The 26,186-nt window shown below is 34.8% G+C and overlaps 4 protein-coding genes and 1 non-coding gene across 18 annotated transcripts; 4 read left to right on the top strand and 1 right to left on the bottom strand.

The window, feature by feature from the left end:
• The first annotated feature begins 2,467 nt into the window (after positions 1 to 2,467).
• On the top strand, positions 2,468 to 4,983 carry LOC117910883 (acetylserotonin O-methyltransferase-like). 2 transcript variants are annotated; one of them, XM_034825065.1, is made up of 3 exons: positions 2,468 to 3,309; positions 4,091 to 4,413; positions 4,609 to 4,983. In XM_034825065.1, exons 1-2 carry the CDS (start codon positions 2,542 to 2,544, stop codon positions 4,400 to 4,402), a joined length of 1,080 nt encoding a protein of 359 aa, XP_034680956.1. In that variant the 5' UTR covers positions 2,468 to 2,541; the 3' UTR covers positions 4,403 to 4,413; positions 4,609 to 4,983. The 2 variants fall into 2 exon arrangements, with proteins under 2 accessions (XP_034680956.1, XP_034680955.1); XM_034825064.1 differs by lacking the exon at positions 4,609 to 4,983 and having other exon boundaries at positions 2,469 to 3,309; positions 4,091 to 4,585.
• A 1,618-nt stretch (positions 4,984 to 6,601) lies between these two features.
• LOC117911927 lies at positions 6,602 to 6,757 on the top strand. The gene has a single exon (XR_004650949.1). It is a non-coding gene; the product is annotated as a U4 spliceosomal RNA (small nuclear RNA).
• Positions 6,758 to 6,989: 232 nt separating this feature from the next.
• Positions 6,990 to 12,636, bottom strand: LOC117911392. Of its 11 annotated transcripts, none has more exons than XR_004650873.1 (6): positions 12,512 to 12,636; positions 10,848 to 12,110; positions 9,758 to 10,765; positions 8,807 to 9,673; positions 8,589 to 8,663; positions 6,990 to 8,361 (listed from the first exon to the last, which is right to left on the bottom strand). XR_004650873.1 is itself a non-coding variant. In XM_034825749.1 (4 exons), the coding sequence occupies exons 2-3, from the start codon at positions 10,874 to 10,876 to the stop codon at positions 9,787 to 9,789; spliced, it is 1,008 nt and encodes a 335-aa protein (XP_034681640.1). In that variant the 5' UTR covers positions 10,877 to 12,110; positions 12,512 to 12,636; the 3' UTR covers positions 6,990 to 9,673; positions 9,758 to 9,786. The 11 variants fall into 11 exon arrangements, 1 of the variants encoding a protein (XP_034681640.1); XR_004650874.1 differs by having other exon boundaries at positions 6,990 to 8,358; XR_004650866.1 differs by having other exon boundaries at positions 6,990 to 7,823; positions 8,108 to 9,673.
• A 2,602-nt stretch (positions 12,637 to 15,238) lies between these two features.
• On the top strand, positions 15,239 to 17,454 carry LOC117911089 (heterodimeric geranylgeranyl pyrophosphate synthase small subunit, chloroplastic). Its single transcript, XM_034825273.1, has 2 exons — positions 15,239 to 15,657; positions 16,616 to 17,454. The coding sequence occupies exons 1-2, from the start codon at positions 15,295 to 15,297 to the stop codon at positions 17,276 to 17,278; spliced, it is 1,026 nt and encodes a 341-aa protein (XP_034681164.1). The 5' UTR covers positions 15,239 to 15,294; the 3' UTR covers positions 17,279 to 17,454.
• A 102-nt stretch (positions 17,455 to 17,556) lies between these two features.
• Positions 17,557 to 24,686, top strand: LOC117911087 (F-box/LRR-repeat protein 10). Of its 3 annotated transcripts, XM_034825270.1 has the most exons (4): positions 17,557 to 17,920; positions 18,539 to 18,744; positions 18,931 to 19,024; positions 22,932 to 24,684. In XM_034825270.1, exons 1-4 carry the CDS (start codon positions 17,747 to 17,749, stop codon positions 24,369 to 24,371), a joined length of 1,914 nt encoding a protein of 637 aa, XP_034681161.1. In that variant the 5' UTR covers positions 17,557 to 17,746; the 3' UTR covers positions 24,372 to 24,684. The 3 variants fall into 3 exon arrangements, with proteins under 3 accessions (XP_034681161.1, XP_034681162.1, XP_034681163.1); XM_034825272.1 differs by lacking the exons at positions 17,557 to 17,920; positions 18,539 to 18,744 and adding an exon at positions 19,798 to 19,886 and having other exon boundaries at positions 18,968 to 19,024; positions 22,932 to 24,686; XM_034825271.1 differs by lacking the exons at positions 17,557 to 17,920; positions 18,931 to 19,024 and having other exon boundaries at positions 18,641 to 18,744; positions 22,932 to 24,686.
• The last annotated feature ends 1,500 nt before the right edge of the window (positions 24,687 to 26,186 follow it).

The raw sequence follows: 26,186 nt of genomic DNA, 5'->3' as shown, positions 1-26,186 counted from the left end.
TCCAATATGTACTAATAATGTTTCATTCTTGAGCAGGGGTGCATCAAATCTTGTGTTTTTGTCTGCTTTGATACTTTTTATACACCAACAGATGAATTAAATTATTCTATTTATAGATAAATTGAGATCTTTTGCGAGATTTTGATGATAGTGGGGCATTTAAAAAACCTTTATTTCTAACCAAATATGGCCAGAGCTGAATTATTCAAGTGAAGTTAACTACTACAATAATTTATGGTGTCACTTTTAAAATAATGATACTATATGATTTAAAATCCACAAAGGTAACGACACATCATATAAAAGTTTTCAATTAGAATCGATGATATTAATTTTAGGTTTATAGTGTCGGTTTTCAAAAAGTGACACCTTATAAAATAATTTTTTTAAAAAATATTATAACTTAATGGACTCACTTTAAGAATAATGATAGTATATAAAAAGCTCATTGTTTTCACTTACCCACAATCCAAAAAAATCTCATTCCATAGTCCTAACCAAAAATTTTTTCTACCTCTTCTCATACCCATAGTTAACACACAATCGCTCTTTTCAGCTTCGTGAACTCTCAGGTAACCCAAAATCTCTTATATCATCATTTTTATTTTTTTTTTATTAATATCAAAATATTTATTAGCACAATTGATTTATATTCATTGATTTGGTATATCTATAATGTGGATTGTGTAAATAGTGTCTTTTTAATGAGATGTAGGAAAGTAAAAACTAGATGTGGAATTTTTATTTGTTTAGTGAAGTACTTGGTGTGTTTCTTATTTGTTTTTTACGTTAGAATGGCAAGTATTTGTAAGGGTAGGTGTGGAATTTTTGAAATAATTGGCCAATTTTTACCTCTAACGAATCATAATTGTGATGTGACCTTTCATTAATTATTATATGCAAGTTGTTGCATGAGGCTCGTGAAGCTTAAAATATTCGAATTCTAATTATAGTAATGTCATGTTTTCCAAACTATTTGACTTGTACGACCCCACAAGACTTAAAATATGCTAATTCTAGTAATAGTGATTTTGTATTTTTTTTTACCCATTTGGAAAAGTAAAAGATGCTAACATAATTTGGCTGTTGTTTTTTGAAAATACTTTTAAAAAATAAAATAAAATAGAGAATAATTTTTAAAGAACAAATATGATTCGTTTTTACTGGTTTTTAAAAACAAAGGGAAAACATGGGTTTATTTGACCATATTTTTTAAAACTTATTTTTTTAAATTATTTTTTATTTTTTAACTTAAAAACAGTTTTTCAAAATAAGGTTCAGAGTCCTTGGTTTTTTGTTTTTTTTTTTTTTGTCTCGTTTTAACAAAAATACCTTAGTCTTTTTTTTTTTATAAAAATAACTTTTAAAAAAAAATATATATGTGAATATTTGAAATAGTTAAAGACATTTATATCAAAAATAGGTTACTTTTCAAACAAAAATACGAAGATTATTTCATCATTTTAATCAATTAATTCTAAGAAAAATGATCCATTTTAATCATTTTTACCCTTTGTTCCTCCAAAAATAGTTCCCCCCCTTTTTTTTTCTTTTTTTTTTAGTGAAGTCCAAATCCTTTTTTGATCACGTCCAAATCGTAAAGATCAATAAATAAATAAATATCAAAACTTTAATTATTCGAAAGTCCCGGAGTTTCTTCAAGATTTTAATTAAGTTTACATGAATATTTTAACCAAAGACTTAAATGGTGTTTTTTTTTAATTGAATAGAAAATATCAAATATTAACCAAAAAATAAACACCATCTTAATCTTAATCAAGTTCTTTATAAATAAAACAAAAACTTAACCCTAATTACATTCTTTTTAAATGAAATTTAACCACATTAATATAATTTAACTATAATGGAATTCGAAAACTTAACTCTTATTAAATTCTTTCTAATTACTGACGAAAATTAAAGGGATAAATTATTTTTTATAACCCTAAAATAACCTTAAAATATAATATTAATAGTTATTTTTACACATATGTCCAAGTAACCAAGAATGAAATAAGATAGAATTATAAAAAGTTTGTGGGATCCAATATGTACTAATAATGTTTCATTCTTGAGCAGGGGGTGCATCAAATCTTGTGTTTTTGTCTGCTTTGATACTTTTTATACACCACAGATGAATTAAATTATTCTATTTATAGATAAATTGATATCTTTGCGAGATTCTGATGATAGTGGGGCATTTAAAAAACCTTTATTTCTAACCAAATATGGCCAGAGCTGAATTATTGAAGTGAAGTTCCATTGATAGAATGGGTAAATGCCCACGCAATTCCCGCCAAACACATCAACGACAGCTGATTCATCACCTTTTGTCTTCCTTTTCCAATTGTAGATTTCAAAATATATCCTTTTATCATATTAAAAAAAAAAATTAATGGTCTTTCTGATGAGATCATGTTAGTGGAAATCCCCCACCTGAAAAAAACTTTTTTCCTAATATAATGCACATTGATTTGTTTCTTCTTTCTTCCATGGTTGAATTCTCTTAGTGAAGAGTGAAGATTCATTAGTTAATTTTCTATGACAGAGGCAACGAGGGAGATGAAAACCTTGGAGGAGGAAGAAGAAGCAGAAGCTGGAATTGAGATGTGGAAGTACATATATGGATTTGCTGAAATGGCCGCAGTGAAGTGTGGCATTGAGCTAGGCATAGCTGATGTCATGGAAAGCCATGGAAGCCCCATCACTCTTTCTGCTTTGTCTTCTTCCCTGGGGTGCCCGCCTTCTGGTTTGAACCGGATCATGAGGTTCCTGGTGAGCCGGAGAATATTCAGGGAGGTGGCGACAAGCCAAGGCGATACAGGCTATCAACAAACACCCATGTCACGGTGCCTGATGACGAGCGGAGGAGATGGCATGGCTGCCTTTGTGTTGCTGGAGAGCAGCCCAGTGATGCTGGCTCCATGGCATGGCCTGAGCGCCCGGGTTCTAGGGAAAGGGAACTCAACGTTCGAGGCTGCCCACGGGGATGATATCTGGGGCTATGCAGCTAAAAACCCTGATCACAGCAAGCTTATAAATGATGCAATGGCTTCTAATGCCAGGAGGGTAGTGCCAGCAATGGTGAATGACTGTCCAGAGGTGTTTGATGGGGTGAGCACCCTGGTGGATGTAGGTGGGGGCAATGGCACCGCCCTGCGGACGTTGGTCAAGGTCTGCCCATGGATTAGAGGCATCAACTTTGATCTTCCTCATGTCGTGGCCACTGCTCCTAAATGTAACGGTGTTGAGCATGTTGGAGGAAACATGTTCGACAGCGTCCCCAAAGCTGATGCTGTTTTCATCATGGTCGGTATATTTAATTTAACCTGTCTGGGAGGGCTTTTCAAAATCTAAAAAAAACTATTTCAAGGTCAAACACATTTGCGATATCTCATATCCCATAAAAAAATAAAAATAAAAATAAATTTCATAGCATTATATATATAATTGACTTCTCTTGACCATGAATATGTTTTAAAGTTGCAAAAGCTTATTAAACTTAGGATGGAAATATACATGGAAGAAAACGAGTCATTACAAATAGTATCATAGTTGATCTTCAATATTGATTTTTCTCGATAGTCATATAATTTCATAGACACAATAAAGACATTGTGTTTACATGATAGGGTCTAAGAATGAGTTTTTCTTAACTATATAAATGACTATTAAATTGTGTGCTCTCGTTAAACTTATAACAGATAATATCTACATTGAAAGTTATACGTTATTCCACTAAAAACTTCTATTTTAACCTAAATGGCGAAACATATCACTTCAAAATTTTATACCAATAATATTTTCATTTCATATTTATGTGGTATTTATTTTTTGGCTGAATAGAAAAAACCAAAATATTTAATTTTTTCTATTTAGTTAAAAGTAATTCATTGATATCAACCAAAATAATTAAATTAAATTTATTGATAACAAGTTCATTTTAGTAATATTAGTTAATATCAACAAGGTACTTTTAACTAAATAAAAAAAATCAAATATTTTGGTTTTTTCTATTTAGCCAAAAAACAAACACCATCTTAGTCATCTACTAATTGAATTAATCGGGTTTTCTTTTTCTCAATTGTAGAAGGTCCTACATGATTGGGGAGATGAAAAGTGCATCAAGATCCTAGAAAAATGCAGAGAAGCCATTCCAGAGGACAAAGGGAAGGTGATCATTGTAGAAGCCGTGATTGAAGATGGTGATCCCCAAGGTGATGATCAGAAGCTCAAGGATGTGAAGTTGATGGTAGACATGGTTATGATGGCACATACTACTACAGGCAAAGAAAGGACCTTCAAGGAATGGGACTACGTCCTTCTCAATGCTGGTTTTAGTCGATATACCATAAAACCTATTCGCAATATTGTGCAGTCTATCATTGAAGCATACCCTTAATATATCGCAAGGTAAATTCCTCTAAATTAACCTGGGAAACAAATATTCCTCTGTTTTATTTCTTTGGAAATATGATTCAGTCATCTTTCCATCTCAATTTTAACATGATCTTGCTCACCAATCATGTAAATCGGACCTAATTTTGTATTATTAATTCCGTAATATTAATGCTTGATTTTCATCTTTCCCGGTCCACCCAATCTTAGGCAAGAAAATAAAATCAAAAGAAAGACAAACGCGCCTTAAGAACAGTGCCTTGTCAGACATAAAACAAGTCCCACATCGACTACAAGTCAAAACTCACGCTACTGGCAAAGGAAGGGCCTTAAAGGAGTGGGAGTATGTTAAGGGACCATTTCTGCGGTCTGTGATTGAAGTGGGTCCTTGGCTTGAGCCGCGGTTCAGGGTGGAAGCTCAAACTTTAATCCAGTTTCTGTTGTTTTTCTGGAAAAAATAAATGGAGGAACCAAGTATGTGTGTTGCCTGATTCATCTTGTTGCATAACTGGTAGGTGCCAGGTGGCAGTTCTTTTGGGTCTGGTTCTCTAATCTAAATACAACTTGATTAATTTGTGATGAAAATTATTTGAAATGGGGACAAAATTACTATTTATTTTGGATAAGATTTAAACTTTTTTTTAAAATTTTTGTATTTAGATCAATATTTGAATGTCGGATTTTAATATGGATAATGATGGGATCGGTAATATTTTGTCCAATTTCAAACTAGTTTTAAATATTTTTTTTGTTCTTTAAAATGAAAAACAGTTTTTTAATTCAAAAAATAGGTTTGTAAATTTCCTATAAATATGAACAATTTTCTAATTCAAAAAAATAAAATGATAAAACACTTTGTTATGAATTTGTTTTGAAAATATATTGTTTTGAAAAAACGTGGATTTTGACTCACTAATTTTAAAAAATATTAAAAAAAATTACCTTAAAAGTTTTTTTTTTTGAAAAAAAAAAAACGGGTTTTGATCCACTAATTTTAAAAATATAGGAAAAGTAATTTTAAAAATATTTTAAAATAAATGCACTTTTTCAAAAGTTAAATAATTATTCCTAAAATGACCATTTTAATCGATACGTTGATAACACCAATTGAAAAAAAATTATAGTGATAATTAATTTGAAATTAAAAATAGGAATCCTTAATAATTAAAATTACAATTAAAACTAAAAATATAGAAATTGAGAAAAAGTTAGAAATTCAATGGGAGTCAATATTCTATTTTTTTTTAAAAAAAAATTTAGTTTTTGGTTTTAATTGTATTTAATTTTTAAGTATTTTAGTTTTAATTATATTTTTAAATTTTAAAATTTTAAAAAAATTTTATTATTGATATCATTAACAAAATTTTAATTCAATTTCATTTTTTTTTAAATGAGAAGATGAGTTAATTTATATAATACATTATATAAAATCACTATTAATTAAGGAATTAGATGGATTTTATTTATCATTTGAGGATTCTTAAGAATTTTTTCACAATGATTTGTATATCATATTATATAATAAAAAAATTGTAATATATTTATTTTTAAGGTATTTTTATCAAATTAAAATGATAAATTAATTTTTTGATAAGTTTGTTTAATATCATCAAATAAAATGGTATTTTAAAAAATAATTATCTAACTTAGAAAAAAATACATATATATTTTAAATATTTTTAAATGAACGAAAATAAAATTGAATTATAAAAGTTTGCGGTCTTTTTTTATATTTTTTAAAATTATGGAATAAAAACTCACTTTTCCTTAATTTTTGTAATTATCTTCGTTAGCGGAATGCAAAAAATTATCATTTGATTTATTAGATGCAAAGAAATTCAGTTACTATTTCAGGAATATTTTAATTCATTAAAATTGCAAATGAAAAGCTCACACCGACCCTAAAATAATTAATATTATAGTTTAATCTTTTCTTAACAACTTTATCATTGGTTTCTTCTTTTATTAAAATAAAAAATGATTAACTTTCTTAAATTCTCCACCAATTTTTTTTCCAATATACAATTGTACAAATCATTTTCCATGTCATAAATTAATGTGAAGAAGATTTAGATTAATGAGGGGTGTATTAGAATGGTGTTTCTTTCTCGTAAGAGTGGAGTTGCGTCCCACATCGGATGGAGAGAAGTACTGAGTTAGAAACATTGACTATAAAAGGGACACCAGAGGGCATTGTTAAGGCATCTTTGCGCTTGGGGCAATGACGCAGCTAGTGAGGTTCTAACCGAGGCGCGTCAATTGCTGGTTGAAAACTATTTCCAAACCCCCTCCTTGGCCTGGGTTAAGCCTAGGCCATCGAGAATTTCTGGAAGGGCTCCCTCTAACCCAGGGTAAAGCCCTCAAATTCCTAGTTTCAAATATTTAATAAATAATCTAATTAATAATTTATTTTTATGATACGTAATTACGGTGATATAAACCATAAAGGATTAATTTCCAATGTCTTCCAACATACGTAGCAAAATATTTTGTTAAAAAAAAATTTTAAATTAAAGGAGGGAAATTGATTTTTTAATTATTCATTTTCTTATGTTTTGGTCATCCAATCTCAACCATATGATAAAAATAAATAAATAATTTATGAAAAAATAAAATTGATTTAATCAAGCCAAATAGTAATCCCGTAGCATACACCAAATCTGAAATAGATTTTCCGGAAATAGAACTGAAAAATTGAAGAGAAAACGAGGATCTCAGCTCAATGTCACAGGTCTAAGCTTTCAAGCTATATATCTGCTGCTGCTTCCATTTCTGCAGCATTGTCACTGAGAAAATGGGGAAAGCAGGGACTCCAACACTCTAGCAGGAACCACTTCGTTGGAGAATCAAAACACTCTCCTCAGTTGATCTTTGGACAACAGTTGTGGAGGTGGAAGCCCTTTTCTCTAAATTGGAGGCATATTTGTGAGGTTGTTTGCTGTGAGAGTGAAACAGATATAACCAGCCTCTGTCGGACAGGTGATTGGTTATCCCCGCCCATTCGGCCCCCGAGCCCCAGAAATGGCAGTTCCAGGATAGCCCACTACACATCAACCAATCCGGCCAAGTTTCTCTCCAGTCCTGATGCCATGCCAGTGGATATCAACTTGGCAGAAGGCATGAACCTCACTGCTGCATGAGGGTGGATGACAGCAGCCAAATAATGAACCCCATGAAGGGCACAAGTATGAGAGCTAAAGAAGAGATAACATAACCACTGCCACAAGCCAACAACCCACTTCCATGCTGTTGGATGATGCTCTAACAGGTCGGTTTATATGATATAAGGGACTGAGAACATGGACCGCCTTACTCAAATAGTCTCTCGCCTGGTAGCAGTTTCTTGCTTATACCCAGTCAGTAGTCACAGATGAATGATAGACTATCTAATGAAAAAAGAGTGAATAGAAGAGTACCTTCCTTCACTAAAAATTTAAAAATAAAAAACAAAAAAATAAAAGCAAATTCACTGATAAGCCACAATAAGGAGTATATCAAACCCACCCAGTTAAGGAGACCAAAAAAAAAAAGGAAAAATGAAATGCTAAACATTTTATGGATAAAAGTAGTACTGCATCTAAGCCCCATAGCCGCACCAAAGAATCAGATATGGGCTTCTAACATATCACAACAATGCTGTGTCCAAGACTCCAAGGACAATATGGAAATAGAACAGAAAAATTGAACAAAAGAATGAACACAATCTCACCTTTGAAGCTTTCACTTTTTCATGCTGTTGCCATTTCTCCAGAATGGCAATTGAGGAAATGGTGGAAGTAGAGACTCCATGACCCTTGCTGGAGCTGTTTGCTTATTGTCACAATTTCCTTTGCTCTGTTCCAATACCAAAATCCTGCCAGAACTTGATAACATGGAGACTCTCCTGAGTTGATCTCTGGACAACAGTGCTTGCAGCAAAGCCCTTCTCCCTCATTTGAAGGCATACTTGCCGGGGATTGTCTGCTGTAAGGGTAAACATGTACAACCAGCCCCTGTCAGACGAGATAGTCAACAATGGGAAATATCTGTAGGGATTAGCCAAACTACTTGTAGGAATATCCAAACATCAGATCTCATATTAATAGCCCAAAAACAACAAGATTGTGTTATAACCCAAAATCAAGATCATATGTTATAACTGAAAATCAAGATCATGTTAAATCATCAAGAAAAATAAGTCAGAAGCATACCTGGATCCATTGTGACCCAGTGGAATGGGGTTTTAGTCTTCCACGTCTAAACCTTTCTTCTCCAGAAAGAAAAACCTTATTTCACTCAACAATGGGATACGAGTAAATTCTCTAAAAAAAACTATTTAGACTGAGGACTTCAACTTATTTTTCTTTATATTTTAATTTCAAAATCAAGATCATATTAAATCATCAAGAAAAATAAGTCAGAAGCGTACCTGGATCCACTGTGACACGGTGGAATGGGGTTTTAGTCTTCCACGTCTAAACCTTTCTTCTCCAGAAAGAAAAGCCTTATTTCACTCAACAATGGGATATGAGTAAATTCTCTAAAAATAAATTTCTTCCTAAACAATAAGGCAAGTGCCAAACAAACATATCATATAGGCTAACCATGGAGTATCTTTGGGATCATGGGGGAGATCATTTCTCTCAAGTTGTGATGCATGGTGGCCCAGTCCATTGTCATTCAGAATGTGTGTCTGATTACATGTAGGCCTCACCATCAACACCTCTCCCCATGCAGCAGCAGCAGCCCCATGAGCCACATTCAGACTCAGACTGCTATGATACAAGCATTGGAGATTGGGACTAGATCCATCCATCTAAAGAGGTTTCAGCCTTTTGATCACCTATACTGGTGTGTCCAGGAGAAGAGAGATCCTCTACTTGGCAAGCATTGGAGAGTCATCCACAGCTATCCACCATCCAGACAGTACATCTTAGTGATACACAAGGAGGCATGTGGAGGAATGATTTATTGTAGCCATAGATATTTTGAATTACTGAAAAACTATGTAATAGACTCTATCTATATTATAAATATATAGTAGATAACTACTTAGTGAACTTTTCATTCCTTGATGTCCATACAATTACGCAGAGATTAGATTGAAAAGGAAAAAAAATCATCCATCACTATCCAAATGCATAGTATCTTGTGTGGCAACATCATTAGAAACAAGGCCACGAAACATGTTAATGTATGCAGCATATGGAGTTGCCCAACCTTCAGCACATGGATAACAGCTCTTGGACCAACTATTTGCAACAGGTGGCATGGGAGCCCCAGTTGTCATCAAAATCTACATAATAATAATCCAAACAGGATGAGTTAACTACATACAGCAGTAAACAATATGTTAACATAACTAAATTATAAACATTACCTCCACAAAGTGATTATCATTGATGAAACCTATTGACAAAACCCTACGCATAGTAGTGGTGTTGGCGCTGACCTGAGTGGGAGGAAGGTAAGGCACAACTGCATTGAAATATAAACTAGGACAACATTGTATCTGGAGGCTATAATGTGCCCCATATCAGGCATAGTCATCCATCTATCATAATCAGCAGGACTCTGAAAGTGTTCAAGTGCATGAATAAGCTCATCAACCCGTATTGGATCCCGAAACAACTGGGCATACTCAGCCCAGTATGTGCGTAACTCAAACAGCATGTCTCTCCTCACCTGAGGCCACCCTTCCTCACCCATGCCCATAGCAGATGCTATAACTCGAAAGCCACAATTACCATCTGCAGCTACATCCTTCACATGCATGATGTACGGCTGCAAGCCCTCTGGAAATGAAGATGTGCATCCCTCTTTGGTCTTCACATTTTCTTTTGGTGCAACAAGGGAGGTGGAAGTTGAATTAACTAACTCCATCAACTTCATCACCAACTGCTGCTTGCCAATGTCATCAGCATCCATAAATCGTTTGTAGAAGAGTTCCATGGCAGTGGTAAAACTCACATCCTGCACTTTTTTCCCACTAACTGATACTAGATCGAGTTTTCTCCAGTGGGGGTCTATGCACGCCAAAGGGATGGGTTGACCTCTAATCTTATATGAAGATATCTCATGGGCACAGGGTAACCCATGAGTCCGACTGTACACACACCCACAAGCAGAGGCATCCACTCCAATACTCTCAGATCTATTTGCTTCATCTACCAATATGCACAATGCAGCCTTCGAAACACTTCCCCTTACCTCACCATATAATGGATCTTTGAAGTTGTGTTGCACATTTGTTAAACTAATCTCAAATGATGTTTTTATATCTGTGTGTTGCAACTCGAGCAGAGAATGGATTTTTGGCCATGAGCTCTCAATATCACCCCGAGACAAGCCTAGCTGCCTCTTTAGTTTTGCACGTGTTGACTCTGCCCTAATAGGTGACATGTAAAATTGTTAGTGAACAGTTTCCCAGTCTAAAATATCGATTCTTATAATGGAGTTTAGTTGCATACCTATTCACTGTGGTGTTACCAAAGTGCATGACTTTGTTTGTCCAAACTGCCACAACTTCTCCTTATACGGCAACAACCATTGTTCCTTGCAGTAATTAATGGCCTGTATATATCTATGAAAGTGTGACTCCAACTGGTTAAGGCGATTTGCATACTCATCTTCGGTTTCAGCAAGCACTACTAGGTTCCACATGGAAATAAAAGCGTCCAACCTTGACTTTGACTCAAAAAAAAATTTGCAATTTGCGAGGATGTTTGTTGAAATGTGCCACCTGCATAGGAGATTTGAAGCCATTGGGAACACCTTTTGGAGGGCATTCATAAGGGATGGTTCCCTATCAGTCATAACTACTTGTGGAAGCATGGCATCATCAATCACACTCTTCAATCTCTCCAATGCCCAAGTGTAGGCCTCCTCTCTTTCAGACCCAAGATAGGCAAAAGCAACAGAGAATGTCTTCTCAGTCGAGGTAACACCAACCACCTCAAGCAAAGGTAATAGGTATTTGTTGGTTTTGTATGTACAATCCATGATCAAGACCCTTGGGAAGGCACGTAACAACTCAAGGGATGAAGGATGTGCAAACATCAAGTCCCTAACACAGTTATTATGTTCATCATTCCTATGCCACTCAATGTACTTAAACTCCATTAACTTGTTCATGAGTTGTTGCATCAGTGACCCACCAGCATTTTCGTTTACTTTATGCTTATGTCTTGCATTGTATATACCCTTTATTGTTGTGCAATTAAGCCCATCTCTCTCCTTTAGGGTATTCAAGATTTCCTTTGGCTTCATCTGACTCTTTGACAGGTCAATCAATATACCGATTTCTTCCATACTTAACCGGCCAGCAAAGGAGTGTCCCTCAACATGCTGACCTCCTGGATGGTTATGAGTTCCACATTTAACTACCAACATCCATTCATCGGCTAGTGGCAACTTGATACCCCTCAAAGAGAAAGGGCAGCCACATTTTTTGGTTCCTGTGGCCTTTCTCTTCCTTTTCTTTTTTCCTTCCTCCCCCTTATCCGTCCCCGTATGCCTATAAGCTCCACTTCTTTCACAAACAAATGTGATTCTAGGCCTGCTCCTATTTGTAGCACCTATATCAGCTCTTTGAATTATAATCACCATTCCATTCCTCTTACCGGTCTCCCGGACCCATTCGATCAAAGCTTCTCTACTAGGGTGAATTACGTCAGTTGTGAAAACATTCGTATAGTCCATGATCGATGGGTGAATGCGGTATTTGCATTATCCTACAGAAGCATATGTTTCAAAATCGTATTAGAATCCAAAATGTGCTGCAATTAAAGGAAGATTAATACATAAATCCAAAGACAGAAACTTCGAAAACATTCTTGCTGTTAACAAGAATTGGAGAAAACAAAACGCAACGCCTTGGAAGAGAGTTGTAGAAGACAGCAACTTCAAAACAACAAATTTAGGGTTTAAAATAACCCCGAAGCCAAAAAAAATCTGGAAATTTTTCAACCAAAAAAAAAAAATTAATATCTCCTTCTTGTGTGACTCCTAGAATGTAATTCCGATTGATAAATATTTCCAAGAAAACCAGACGCCACATTCCACTACATTTCTCCCTCCCAAAAAATCAAAATAAAAAATAAAAACCGAGATGGAGAGATTTACAAACACGTACGCCAACTCGAGATGTCCCAGAACTCTCACATTTGAAAGCTTTTGAGCTCCCAAGAAGCTTCAATGGCGACTCTGATCAGCTCTGGTTCGAGGGAAAGAGGCGTCTACACTGGCGCCTTTTGTATTTTCTCACGAAAATATGTAACTTTTAAAGTCTCATGCTTTATTTTTTTTATTAAAAACCTCAATTTATGAATTTTAAAATTTTATTAGTAATTGTGAGCTTTCCAATTATAATTTCAAATTTTGTTGACGGTTCAAAAATCATTTTAATTTATTGATTTATTTTCCTCTAATTTCTATAAATTTATAAGCTTTTCTAGGGTTTTAAAATGGTTTTAAAATGTTAAATTTAATCTCTAGTGTTTTTTTTTTTACTTTCAGTATAAATTTATTGTGAAAATTCTACTCATGCTAATTTTGCTAGTTTTCTGCCTCCAACCCCTAAGTTTATGTTTGGAAATTGATTTTGAAAACAATTGTTTTATTTAAAAATAAAAATAAAAATATTGTTTTTAAAGACTTAATTTGAATGTATTTTCAATTTTTGGTATTTAAAAATTTTTTGTATAAAAGTACGGTTTGTACTTTTCTTAAGTCCTTAAAAATTACTTTAAAAATTTTTTTAATTCAATATCTCAATATTTTTTAATCAATTTTAAAAAATCATTATGTTTTCAAGATGAGTTTTTAAAGAATTTTTGTATTTTGTATAAAAATTATTATTATTTTTTGTGTTTTAAAATTAGAAACAAAAAGCTAAAAACATTACTTGTTTAGTGTTTACTACACCAACTTAATAACTCAAAGTGACTTAATAATTTAATTTAAGTCATTAAATGAGTTAAATATGTTTAGTAAAATAATTAACAGTATAACTTAAAATTAAAAATAAATTTAAGTAATAAATAAAAACAATTAACTCATTCTCAAGTCCAAATTTTCATTTTATATTTTTATCTCAATTTTCCCTAATTACCTTCAAGATTTCTTTTGTTGCTCCAAAACCTTTATTACTCAACCTCCTTTGTCCTAATTATAATTTATAAATATAAATATATCAATTTGATTATTATGAAGAAATTTTAAGTTGATTTTATAAAATAAATAAAAAACCTTAATACTTAAAATAAAAATTAAATAATAAGTTTTAGGTTAATAGCCTAAAAATAATTTAACTTAAAGTCAACTTAAATCATTAAATGATAATTATTAAATTTTACTAAATCACCCAAAATTAGATAGTTAGATATATCAACACTTTTCGTATAAAACATATTTTTAAGAATTTATTATCAAAATATGTAGTTTTTTAAAAGTAAATTTAAGGTGATTTCATTTGTTTTTTTAAAGTGCTCTGATGAATTTTCAATGCCTTAAAAAAATTTACTAAGATGTTATTTGTTTTTTTAACTTAATATCAAATGCAATTTACATTTAGACTTTAAATGGTTTGTTTTTAATTTTTATGTTTAAAATTTTTTATGCTTAATAGAAAAAAAAAAAACAAAATTTTTGAATTTTTTCTTAATGCTAAAATTAAATTTTTAAAACAATTTCAACACAACTTTTATCCCATTAATACTTAATAGAAATAAATAATAAAACAACAAACAACTTAATACTCAATACTATTAAATTTTATTTTAAATTAAATTAAATCAAATTTTATTTAATTAAAAAACAAACACCACATGAGTATAAAATACCTTTATTGATACTTAAGTTTCCAAACAATAATTAAGAATTATTTTTTAAAAATGGTTGTCAAAATTATTTTGTAAGTTTTTCTTTACAATTCTTTATTGTTTTTATGAGTAATTTAATTTTGAATTTATGTCAAGATCTGATTTACTACTAATCATCAAAATCAAATAATGATAAATCTATATAAATAATGCACATTAAAAATCTACCCATTTATTTAGAAAGAAAACTGATTTAAAATAATATAAATAATTTGAGTTAGATTTTTTGGATCCAAGTTCAATTTGGGTGGGACTTGGGCTAGGGTTAGATAACTTGCACCTAACTAAAACTTGATTTAATATTTTTATAATATTTATAATACATTTTATCATATATAATCATATTTATTTTCTTTTTATATTTTTAAGAAATAAAATAAAATTATATCATAAGTTTTTTATTATTTTTAAAAAATATATAAATTTATGTTTTTTCTTCTCTCATTTTCTTGAAATTGTGTTATATTTGTTATTTAATTTTCATATATAAATACATTAAAATAATATCATAAATAGATTTTGAATTATACAACTTAACAAACTCGTTCAATAACTCGAGTTTAATTTAAGCAACCCGATCTCAACTTGAGTTTAGAAATATAAAGTTAGATTGAGTTTGACTAGAGTATTTCGGGGTGGTTATTTCTTAATTCAAATTGGGTTTAGGTTACTCGTCAACTCGATTAATCTATCAAAGTTGCAAAGGAATCCCGTGAAAAGGTGTTGTTAGCAAAATTGATTTTTTTTTTTTCCGATATTCATCCATCCCTGACACAAGTTGTAAAATTCCAATTAAATTTCTTCAATTTTATCTTAATTTAAATTTAATTTATGCTATTTCCATTTTGAAACCATGCCGTAATTTTCTTCAAGTCTACTAGTGAAAAGGGCCAGAATGCTGGAAAATTGTGCCACGTGGATCCCATTCATAGACAAAAACAGGCAGAGCAAAGCGTCCTCATAGTCCCACTCAATTGGTCAGAGAATAGATAGAAAGAGAGAGAGGAGAGAGAGAGAGAGAGAGAGGTGGTCTGCCATGGCGTTCACAACCGCTCTATCGCTGCCCTCCGCTGCCCGCCTCCACCACCGCCTTCCGAACCGATCTTCTCTGAGCCTACCACGTACAATTCGATGCTCTTCTCCTTCAATTTCAGTCTCACCGTCAAAATCAATGCAGTTCGATCTCCGTTCCTACTGGACCACCCTGATTTCAGAGATCAACACCAAGCTCGAGGAAGCCATTCCGGTGAAGTATCCGCAACAGATCTACGAAGCCATGCGCTACTCCGTGCTAGCAAAAGGCGCGAAGCGAGCTCCCCCGGTGATGTGCGTCGCCGTCTGTGAGCTTTTCGGCGGCGACCGCCTTGCTGCCTTTCCGACCGCCTGTGCCCTAGAAATGGTACGGCCAAAACAAACCCTAATCTCAGTCGTTCACGTCAGTTGTCACGCTTTTCTCGTTTTGATTTTGATTCTTGTGTTTCACGTTTTTGCCTGCGAATCAGCTTTCTACTTTTCTTTTTCTGTGATAATATTGTGGAAGCAGAAAGTTCATGTAGGATGGCTTGTTAATTTAAGAAAAATGTTACAACCTGTAGTTTCAGAAAGATGGAATTAATTGAAGTTTTGGTGGAAATTTGAAATTTTCTTTTGTTATGGTTGAGGAAGCTGAAAGTTCAGAGAGGATGATATGTTAATTTAAGAAAAACGGTAGAATCTATAGCTTAAGAGACAACGATTAAGTGAATTTTTGGTAGAAATTTGAAATTTTCTATGTATACGGTTGAGGAAGCTGAGAGCTTATAGAGTATGATACGTTAATTTAACAAAAATGTCACAAACTATATTTTAAGAAACATGGAATTGGTTACCAAAATGATTATTAGGGATGTGATTCGGCGCCAAGTTTGGTTGTTTGTGAAGTCAGCTTAAGGGAATGTTTGGGCGCCTGAGAAACTTACAGGTAGTTTGAATAATTTCAGAAACAAATTACTCATGAAAGAAAAAGGTCATAAATCAAATTGTTTTGTCTACAGAGGATCCCCCCACCAAACTTGGTTGTCTGTGAAGTCAGCTTAAAGGAATGTTTGGTGTCTGAGAAACTTATGGGTAGTTTGAATTAATGGCTAATTTTAGAAACAAGTTACTCGTGAAAGAAGAATGGTTTGTAAATTCAAAATGCGTTTCATTCTCAGTCAAAGGCAATGGCAAATTGACCCATGAAACTACTTCTTGTGAAATAATTCAAGGGATTATCATAGGAAAAAGCCATGATTTTCTTTTCTTCCGCTCTATTTGTCATTTTATTTCCCTTCTGCACTATAGATTCTGTATTAAAGTTTGGATATTTTTGTTAACAGGTTCACGCGGCTTCACTGATTCACGACGACCTTCCCTGCATGGACGATGACCCCTCCCGGCGGGGCCAGCCCTCGAGCCACACCGTCTACGGCGTCGACATGGCCATTCTCGCCGGCGACGCCCTCTTCCCCCTCGGATTCCGCCACATCGTCTCCCACACCCCTTCCCACCTCGTCCCAGAGGGCCAGCTCATCCGCGTCATCGCGGAAATCGCCCGCTCCGTCGGCTCCACCGGCATGGCCGCCGGCCAGTTCCTCGACCTCGAGGGCGCCCCCAACTCCGTCGACTTCGTCCAGCGCAAGAAGTTCGGCGAGATGGCTGAGTGCTCCGCTGTTTGTGGCGGGTTCCTGGGCGGCGCCGCCGACGATGACATCCTACGCCTTAGGAGATACGGCCGAGCTGTCGGGATGTTGTACCAGGTGGTGGACGATGTGCTGAAAGCGAAGACGAAGAGTGAGGAAGACGAAGAGAAGAAAAAGAAAGGGAAGAGCTATGTGGACGTGTACGGTATGGAGAAGGCCATGGAAGTGGCGGAGGAGCTTCGAGCCAAGGCGAAGAGAGAGTTGAGTGGATTCGACAAGTATGGCGACAGCGTCGTTCCGCTTTACAGCTTTGTGGACTTCGCCGCGGAAAGAGGCTTTACCATCGATACTTCTGTCTGATGTGTATCCAATTGGTTCGCCATTCCATTCGGATAAGATTTTTTTTTTTTTTTTTTGTCACACTTTTGTGGTAATAGATATTACCATGAAAAAATTACAACTATTGAATAAGTTGGGGAAGTGTGTTAGGACAAGATTTATGAACTTTAATAAGAGTCTTTTATCAGATTTAAAAATGTTATTCTTGAGATGTAAAATTGAGATCACAAATATACTTTTATCCGTAAACAAAACGAAGGTTATGTATTTAATAAATTAATTTTAATAATAAAGGCAATTTCCCGTGCTAAAATCCATTTCCCCTTTAATTTGGCTTTGGCAAACGTACCCTAAGTCCAATTACCCTTTATGCTGGCGTGCACGGTTTCACGTGGACCTACAAAACTGACCCTGGCCCCTTCCACAGCGGAACACATATCCGCCTGAAACATCGATCGGGATTGAGATCGAGAGATCGGGAGAGAGAGAATGGCGAATAGCGAAGCCGCCGGAGGGGCTCTGGAGCAGTTGCCGGCGGCACTGCTGGCAACGATCATGACGAAGCTCGACGTCTCCTCGATTCGCTCCCTAGCGTCCACGTGCACTACCATCCGCTCATGCGCTTCTCAAATCTTCCACTTCCTCCCCAATTTCCATCTCCTCGTGAGTCAAATCTCTTTCAAACCCTGGTTCTTTGTTTGGATTTCGAGGGGGAAAAAAAACTAGAAGCAAAAAACACGAAACGAAAGCAGAAGTTTGAGTTTTATTCTGTTTATTAATTTGTCCTTGTTGTTTTTGTCGATAAAAAAAAAATTGAAAATTCAACTTAGAGAAGCCACTGGTTGTTTAAATTTAGGTTGATTTTTCTTTGTTTTATCGTCTGCCTCGAAAGGAGGGTTTGGAATAGGATCCTTGTTTAGATTTGTAGATCCGAAATGTATAAAATCTCTAGCGCGGCAGCATGAATTTCGAATTCTATTGAGTTCGAATTCCATATCGGAATCGAATTTTAATATCCCGATTTTCATGATCGTTAATTTTGATTGTTTTTGTTTGCCTTCAGTTTTGCCTCAACCAAAGTGAGCATGAGTTTGATGTTTTTGTTTTAATTCTTTAGCGGTTCTTCGAATGTTGAAGATTTTAAGATTCTCAAATTCGAAATTCTAAAATTTATATTCTTTCTCTTTTTTCCCCATTCAGTTGAGTTTCTTGGCAGCTAACTGTTCTTAGATTCGATGTGTTCATTTTTTTAAAATTTTTTTTTGGGTATTTTCAATTCAGGATGTTGCACTCTCAATCAACTTGCTGAGGCCTTTGCTGCCACCAAATCCTTATCTTAGGAGTTTGAAAGTTGATTGCAGTAAACTTGATGATTCATCAATTGAACATCTGGTTCGGCCATCTTTGCATGAGATTTCTCTCCTCAATTGTGCTGATTTTAGTGGGAGGCTGCTTTCTCTGATTGGAGGTCAATGCAAGGATTTAAGGTTTGCCTTTTCTTCTCTTGTTTTGGTGCTTAAGAATCTAGTGTGGATTGATGTTTTCATCAGTATAAATCTGTTTATTAGTTCTAAACTAGTAATAGTTTGGTCTAAATTAGCAATAGTTTAATCTTTAGTTCTTACCTATTTCAAGCAACAAGTTATTAGCATTGTCCACTTACTTCTCTCCAGGTCTCTCTACTTGGGTTGTGTGGCTGAGAAAAGAGGACGAGCAGTCCATATTTCTAACCTTGAGGAGTTACTCTGTGGTTGCACTGAGTTAAAAGTAAGGTTCAATTTCAAGATTGGTACCCTAGCATCAAGAATAAATAAACATGATCATGTTAGGCAATGTTCTCTGATGGATTTAAGTTAATCAATTTTGGGGTCATCTTTTATAGGTCATTCATTTGGGAATTCTTAAGAGTGCTAGGATATGTTGATTACGATGAACTCCCCATATTTGAATTGAGCATTTCTTAAAACAAATGTTGTCAAGTAAGCCCCAAGAGTGTTGGGAGGCTTGACATTACCTTTTGTGGGGTATATCTTGTTACTTTTCTCCAAGTATATTTCATTATGAACTACTTCTCAACCATTATTCGCTCTATGTTAAAGGTCATGATAAGAAACCTCTCCTTGATTGTTGGTTATTTACTTAAAAGATAGAATGGCATCTAATAATGCTTGAATGAGAATTATGATAAAGGAATGATATTTACATAAGTAAAATTTTTTACTTAAAAGATAGAATGGTGTCTAATAATGCTTGAATGAGAATTATGATAAAGGAATGATATTTACATTAGTAAAATTTTTTACTTAATATTTAGTAGTGAAGGAATGAGTTTGATGACTACTGCATTTTGTCCTCATTGTTGCATCACCATAAATCAAGCCTTATAATTAATATTTTGGAGAGATTACAACATATTCAGGTTGCTTTCCTCTTTTACATTGACCATATTGTGCCAATGCTAATTCTTCAAATTAATTGTTAGAGCTGCTTAATTGCTATCTAATCATTTTTATTTTTTTATTTTTTACTTGGTTTTGGAGACACCCACGCATTGGGATAGACAAGAACACTTTGGCACAACTGTAACACCTGTTGTGGTTGCATTCTATGGATATGCAAGTTAGTTTGAGTATGTGCTCAATTGGATGTTTATTATGTTTTACAATGAAGTTGTTAACCTTTGTTAATGCTATCAATTCGCTCAATTGGTTGCTTAGGTATCATTCTGCCCCAGTGAGGCCTAGAGTGGGTGATTAACATATTAATTTATCAGTGATGATGGCACTAGCATGATTAGTGAGCCTTGCTTTGCCTGTCATGAGATAGTGTTGTCTTTTGTTGTTTAGTTCTTAATTTTATTTTAAAGTATTGGCTACACTAATATATGTAGAATTTAGTATAATTAGTATTCCAGTCCTTTGAACAAGTTTTCCTAAACCTAATGATACCCTTTGTTTGAGTATCTAACAATAGTATGATTCTATTCCCTTTTCAAAAAATGAAAAACAGGGACAATCTTCATTCTTTTGTTAAGACAATTCTCTCCCATCCTGAATTATTTTCTTAGCAGTTTGAATGGATATTTGATGGAAGAAAGTTTTGATGGTGATGGGATGTTTCATTTATTTTTGTCATGGGCAACTTCAAGGTAGTGTTAGATATTTAACATCCCAATTTTATCAAATGGTGCCATAAGGAAGCACAATAACACATGCAAACTATGCGATATGCAGGAAACTAAACATTTTACCTTTTTCTGATAAAATTTTCCTTTCTTGAAAAAATCCGCAAGACAACAGACATGAATTGAACTAAGATGATAATGCGCGACTAGAAAAAGTGTGAATATTGACATAAGATAAGTGCAAGACATAGTTTGTAAAACACAATAATCATGAAAACTAATTCTCAGTTCTCCTAAATCATGCTGCAGTAATTTTATATATTAAAGACACATTTCTAACCTTTTTAATTTGTTTATAACTTGGCATTAACACAACCTCCATCAAAAACTCAACTCCTTTGACAAGAAAACTATTGGCATGTATATATTGTTTGGGCAGAGGTATACTGAAGGTCTTCTGTAGTTCTTGCTTAGCTCAAGCAAGGTGCAAAGTTTGATACTATTCATCAACACGACTCAAATCCGACACTTTTTTTGCAAATTTAGGTTAAGTATAATCTTGTTTGGGTCAAATTCATGTCAACCTACATCGCCTATTTGATAAATAGGTTTTTTTTTTGTCAACTTGCATAACACAAATTTAACCTAAATTGAAATGTTTAATAATTGTGTTTATTGGCTTGATTATAACTATAACCTACTTAACTCAAATTTGGCTTATTTAAAAGTTGATTATGAATAAATAAGTTAATTGAGTCATAAATATGTTGGGTTGGAAGATTAATCATATTGATTTAAACAAGACCTAACTTGATCTAATTATTAAATAGGACCTAATTATTAAGTGGGTTTACCTGTTTGATAATTAATTCATGTTTGGATTTGTGTTCTTAACTCGTTTGTTATTCATGTCATGTTTGGATTGACTTATTTAGTCGAGTGTCTAAGTTTTGACACAACAAGAACACAATCTACCAACATGAATTATCATTCTTAAGCTTGAGCTTGATTTGAGCTCAAGGCCTTTTTATGAAGTTAGCAATTATCAAGTTTTTTATGAATGAAAGTATTGGAGATTGGGCATAATGGATTATCTTTACTAAGTTATTCATTTTGTACATGTTTGGTTGTAGTTCTTGTTGGAGGAGATTTAGCAATGTGGATGTAAGATGTTCAAGCTTGAGGAGCAAACAAAATAGGTAACAAGGTGGGAGGGGGTTAGAGAAGGTGGAAGCAAACTTAAGAGTGTATCTTAACTTGGGCTTGAGACTTGAAAATGTTTTAACCCCTTACCATATTCACCCGTTGGGTCTTTATATAAGGACTTAGACAGTGCCAACTAGATGGATCACAATCCTAATCAATGAAAAAGTTTAAGCTTTGCCCTAGGCTAAGCTTATGGAGGGTGCCTAGCTAGCTGGGTAGACCTAGAACCAAAGATGGGTTTTGCTCTCACTAAGCCACTCTATGAAAGGAATCGTACAGGCTCAAAATCAATTATGACCCCTACAAGAGGCACAAGTGTAGATAGGTCTAGTGAGTTTAGGAGAGTAAGCCTGTAAGGGATTCAACTAGGGTGTTGATCAACTGCTCCATCAGCATGTCATTGCATTCAGATGATGTTTCTGAGGACAATGATGAATTGTCCCTTCCTTTCAATTTAACTGAAATGGTTGTGGCATGCAGTCAATCTCTACCTACCTCACTACACCTCCTATGCATGTGTTGCGGCCATTCAAGGAGCTTAAACATCTACTAGAAGAGTGGGCATCCATAAAAGTGCTACCATGCCTTGGCATGGGAGGTAATTTGGAGCACAATGCTGCAATGGCCATGTGGACAAAGAATAACATCTGCCTCTGCATAAATTGACCCATAGGCCACCAATCCATCAGGCATGTTCATTGTTCCATCTGCAGCTGGGCTTATTTTGTCATTTGTGCTCATCCAGCACTCATCCTAGGTGCGCATGTTGTGCACAAAATGGGACACAAACGGTTTAATGGAAGACACTACTTAGCAGTTGGACCTAGCTGAGGGAAGGAGTAGTTCTTTTTTGTGTTCTCTCTCTTTAAGGCAGCATCTTTTGGTACCCATAGTTTACATCCTGTGTACCTTGGTGTATAACTTCCTTTTATTATATTTTCTCATTTATTTATCCGGGGGGGGGGGGAAGTTGGACCTTAGATCTTGACATTGAGAACCAAAATTTGCCTGCAATGTAATATCAATACAAGACCTGTAGGGGCAGGCTGTTCCTGAACTGAGGCTCAGTAAGGCCTGCTTCTCAGCCCAGTGTGAACTAGGTACAGCTCTGTCTGTTTCCAGCTGGAGCTTAGGAAGACCTGTTCAATTTGCACCCCTATTCGCACTCTAAATGGTTAAGTTGATTGATTATTTCTCCTTTGAATTGACATGATTTTCATCTTAATTATAGATGATTCATAGATGTTTTAAATTTTTTACTATTTATATATATATTATTTGATTCATTTCTGGAGCATTTTTTCCATCTACTAGTTGTTCATTTTTCCAATTTCTTTTTTGTAGACACTAAGCCTGATGTTCGATATTTCACTATTTCCTCGTTATAATTTTGCTCGAGCCTGGTCTTTGGCTTCAGAGAATCTCACAAGTCTTGAGATTGGCTATGTTTCTTCAGTTATGGTGACTGAACTGCTCAGCCCTAATGTGGGACCCCATCAGCCCCCAAATCATCTCCAGCCATCCATATTGCCGAGTCTTCAGAGATTGTGCCTCTCAGTGGATTATATTACTGACACTATGGTTGAGACAGTATCTAAATGTCTCATCAACTTAACTCATCTGGATCTTCGAGATGCACCCATCATTGAACCAAGAGTCACATTTGACCTCACAAACTCCGGTTTTCAACAGATTAATCAACGTGGGAAGTTGAAACACCTCTCCTTGGTTCGTAGCCAGGAGTTCCTAATTACATACTTCAAACGAGTTAACGATCTAGGAATCCTCCTAATGGCCGACAGATGCTCTGGTATGGAAAGTATATGTCTCGGTGGCTTTTGTCGAGTAACAGATTCTGGTTTCAAAACAATCCTGCACTCGTGCTCGACCTTATACAAGCTTAGGGTGTCTCATGGAATGCTATTGACTAATCTGGTTTTTCTTGATATTTCAGCAACATCCCTTTCTTTGACACATGTCAGCTTGAGATGGTGTAATCTTTTGAGAAACCAGGCAGTCATAAGTTTGGCATCCAACTTGGATCTTAGGGTTCTTGACTTGAGAGACTGCAGAAACCTTGGGGATGAAGCCCTCCAAGCCATCAGCACTCTTCATAAATTGAAGATTTTACTATTGGATGGATCTGATATTACAGATGCGGGTTTGTCATACTTGAGAGAGGGAGTGATAGGCTCACTAGTTTCATTGTCCATTAGAGGGTGCAAAAGGCTTACGGATAAATGCATCTCTGCTCTATTTGATCCCTCTTCCAAACAGGAGTTGCAAGAATTGGACCTATCTAATCTTCCTAACCTATCTGATAATGGAATATTCTCGCTGGCTAAAAGTCGTGTTCCAATTCTTGAACTCAGGATGCGACAATGTCCACTCATAGGTGACACTTCAATCATGGCATTAGCCTCAATGCAGGTTGACGATCATAGATCACATGGCAGTAGTTTGCGGGTGTTGGATCTTTATAACTGTGGTGGCATTACATCTCTTTCTTTCCGGTGGTTAAAGAACCCTTACTTTCCCAGACTGAGATGGTTGGGAGTGACAGGAAGCGTGAACAGAGACATGGTAGACGCTTTAGCTAGAAGTAGACCCTTCTTGCATGTGGCATGCCATGGTGAGGAGCTAGGGACTGACCACTGGGATGGTTTGTACATGCATGATAATGAAGAAATGGATGAACTTGAACAGTGGCTGCTCGAAGGAGGGGATGAGAGTGACGATGAAGAGATGGAAGAAGTTGAAAACAATGGAGAAATGGTCGAGTGATTTCCAAGACGAGATTGTTGTACTTTTTTATGTATTTATTTGTTACTTGTTACTTCTCCCTCGCTAGTTTTATGTAGAAAATTTGACTCTTAAATTATAGACTTTACTTCAGACAGTCTCGGCTTGGTTTTCTGACTTGAACCTCCATCAGAAAGCCCTTCTGACAGTGCTGCTCCAGATTTGCTGAGCCATCAGGTTTGATTGGAAAATTTATCAACTGATCCTCCATGGATCTTTGCATGCTTATGCGGTTACAAATCTTGTATAAACTCAGAATTGTATATTTGTGGATTCAAATTTTCAATTTGTTCTCTCTGCCGCATTGTTTTCCTTGATCAAGCTTTAAATTTATCGATACCCCCCAACATGATTAGCTGGTCTGGGTTTCCAGGTCTTCAGCTGCTAGATTTACTTAAAAAGTTTCTGTCTCCTTCTTCGCAGGCCCAGGCACAGTTGCCCCCACCATCGGTATATTCTTGCCAGAGAAGGCCCCTCAGTTGAAGCTCCCATCAGACTTGGCCACTGAGACCTGCATATTGAGGTAACTGTTTCCCAGTCCACTCCTGGTGTTCCTCAGTTCTCGGCATCTTCCCTAGCCATTATGTTTTGTTAACCCGTATCACTTTTTGATGAATCTCAGCAGAAAGCGATGTTTGTCGGCCATTTGAGATATAATGACGGAGGCGGAGGCATCTCCTGATGGATGGTTGGTTGGTTGGTTGGTTCATGCGAACAAAGTTAATGCCAGTCCTACCCTCCATGATGCAGGTAATGAATAAATCCACTATGCTTTGTGCATTTCCGATATCTCACTCAGATGTGCATGCATCAGGTTGAATTATTAGAGGCCCATCTTATCCCCTAAGGAAAAGCCAGATGGATGCAATCTTTTTCATGTACCTTATATCTATGATAGACATAATAGATTAAAAGGAACAAAATACTTCTGATATCGTAAAAATAGGCTTTCATATGTTTCAACTTAAAAAATAATCTATCTTTTTTTTATATAAATATCCTTTAAATATTTAAAAACTATTTTCATAAGAAGAAAGATATTTATGTTCCCCTTTTAACCAAATATCGTCATAGTGTATGATCTCAAGAGATTCAAAACCTATTCGCATGTTTCAAAGCTGTTAACAAAGGAAGCCAAAAATAAAATAAAATTAATGGGGAACAAAACAATTTTGTGTGATGCCTCTGAGCATACTCCTAAGGTGGGGCCGGTGAATGAATCGAGTGGGATACGTGGATGTTTTTGGATGGGAGCTTCTCTTGAGGAAATGAGGCGATGGTCTGGTTAGTGGTTGCCAATGCCACTTGCCCCCGCACCTAATACGGACTACTTAGGCTTCTTAGCATCTTCTACAACCATCGAAAACTTTCTTTTCCTCCTTGTTTCTAGTGTAACAAAATGTTTAAATTAGTTTTATAAAATACAGATTTAACAAAATTCAAATGAATTTATTTTAAAATATTTAATAAAGTTACATTTTATCGTACACAATCTAAATCTTCTCCTACCAAATTGAACAATATTATTGAATTATTTAGCTGAAAGCCCTTAGTGTTGCATCAAATTGTACTAATGAAATGTTGAGTTATCAACTCAAGTAATGTTTATTTTTTGGTTGAAATATTGATATCGATTAATATAATTTAAGTAAAAATTTTATTAATATCTTTACTTGATATTAATAAATTATTTTTAATTGAATAGAAAAAGTCAAAAAATAAACATTACCTTAAGTTATTTTTTGTTTTAAAGAATTTTTTTTTCAATGTTTTGGTATAAAAATAAAATAAGAAAAA

This window comes from Vitis riparia, chromosome 3 (genome assembly GCF_004353265.1).
Source record: "Vitis riparia cultivar Riparia Gloire de Montpellier isolate 1030 chromosome 3, EGFV_Vit.rip_1.0, whole genome shotgun sequence".
NCBI lineage: Eukaryota > Viridiplantae > Streptophyta > Magnoliopsida > Vitales > Vitaceae > Vitis > Vitis riparia.
Note: the sequence above shows the minus strand (reverse complement) of the source record. Positions and strands in the feature narration are given on the sequence as shown.

Coding starts and splice junctions, on each gene's coding strand:
- LOC117910883 (XM_034825065.1), top strand. CDS start 2,542: ATGACAGAGGCAACGAGGGAGATGAAAACCTTGGAGGAGGAAGAAGAA. Junction 3,310..4,090: donor CTGATGCTGTTTTCATCATG/GTCGGTATATTT, acceptor TCTCAATTGTAG/AAGGTCCTACATGATTGGGG.
- LOC117911392 (XM_034825749.1), bottom strand. CDS start 10,876: ATGCACTTTGGTAACACCACAGTGAATAG. Junction 10,766..10,847: donor GGTAACACCACAGTGAATAG/GTATGCAACTAA, acceptor GTCACCTATTAG/GGCAGAGTCAACACGTGCAA.
- LOC117911089 (XM_034825273.1), top strand. CDS start 15,295: ATGGCGTTCACAACCGCTCTATCGCTGCCCTCCGCTGCCCGCCTCCAC. Junction 15,658..16,615: donor CCGCCTGTGCCCTAGAAATG/GTACGGCCAAAA, acceptor TTTTGTTAACAG/GTTCACGCGGCTTCACTGAT.
- LOC117911087 (XM_034825270.1), top strand. CDS start 17,747: ATGGCGAATAGCGAAGCCGCCGGAGGGGCTCTGGAGCAGTTGCCGGCG. Junction 17,921..18,538: donor TCCCCAATTTCCATCTCCTC/GTGAGTCAAATC, acceptor TTTTCAATTCAG/GATGTTGCACTCTCAATCAA. Junction 18,745..18,930: donor GGTCAATGCAAGGATTTAAG/GTTTGCCTTTTC, acceptor ACTTCTCTCCAG/GTCTCTCTACTTGGGTTGTG.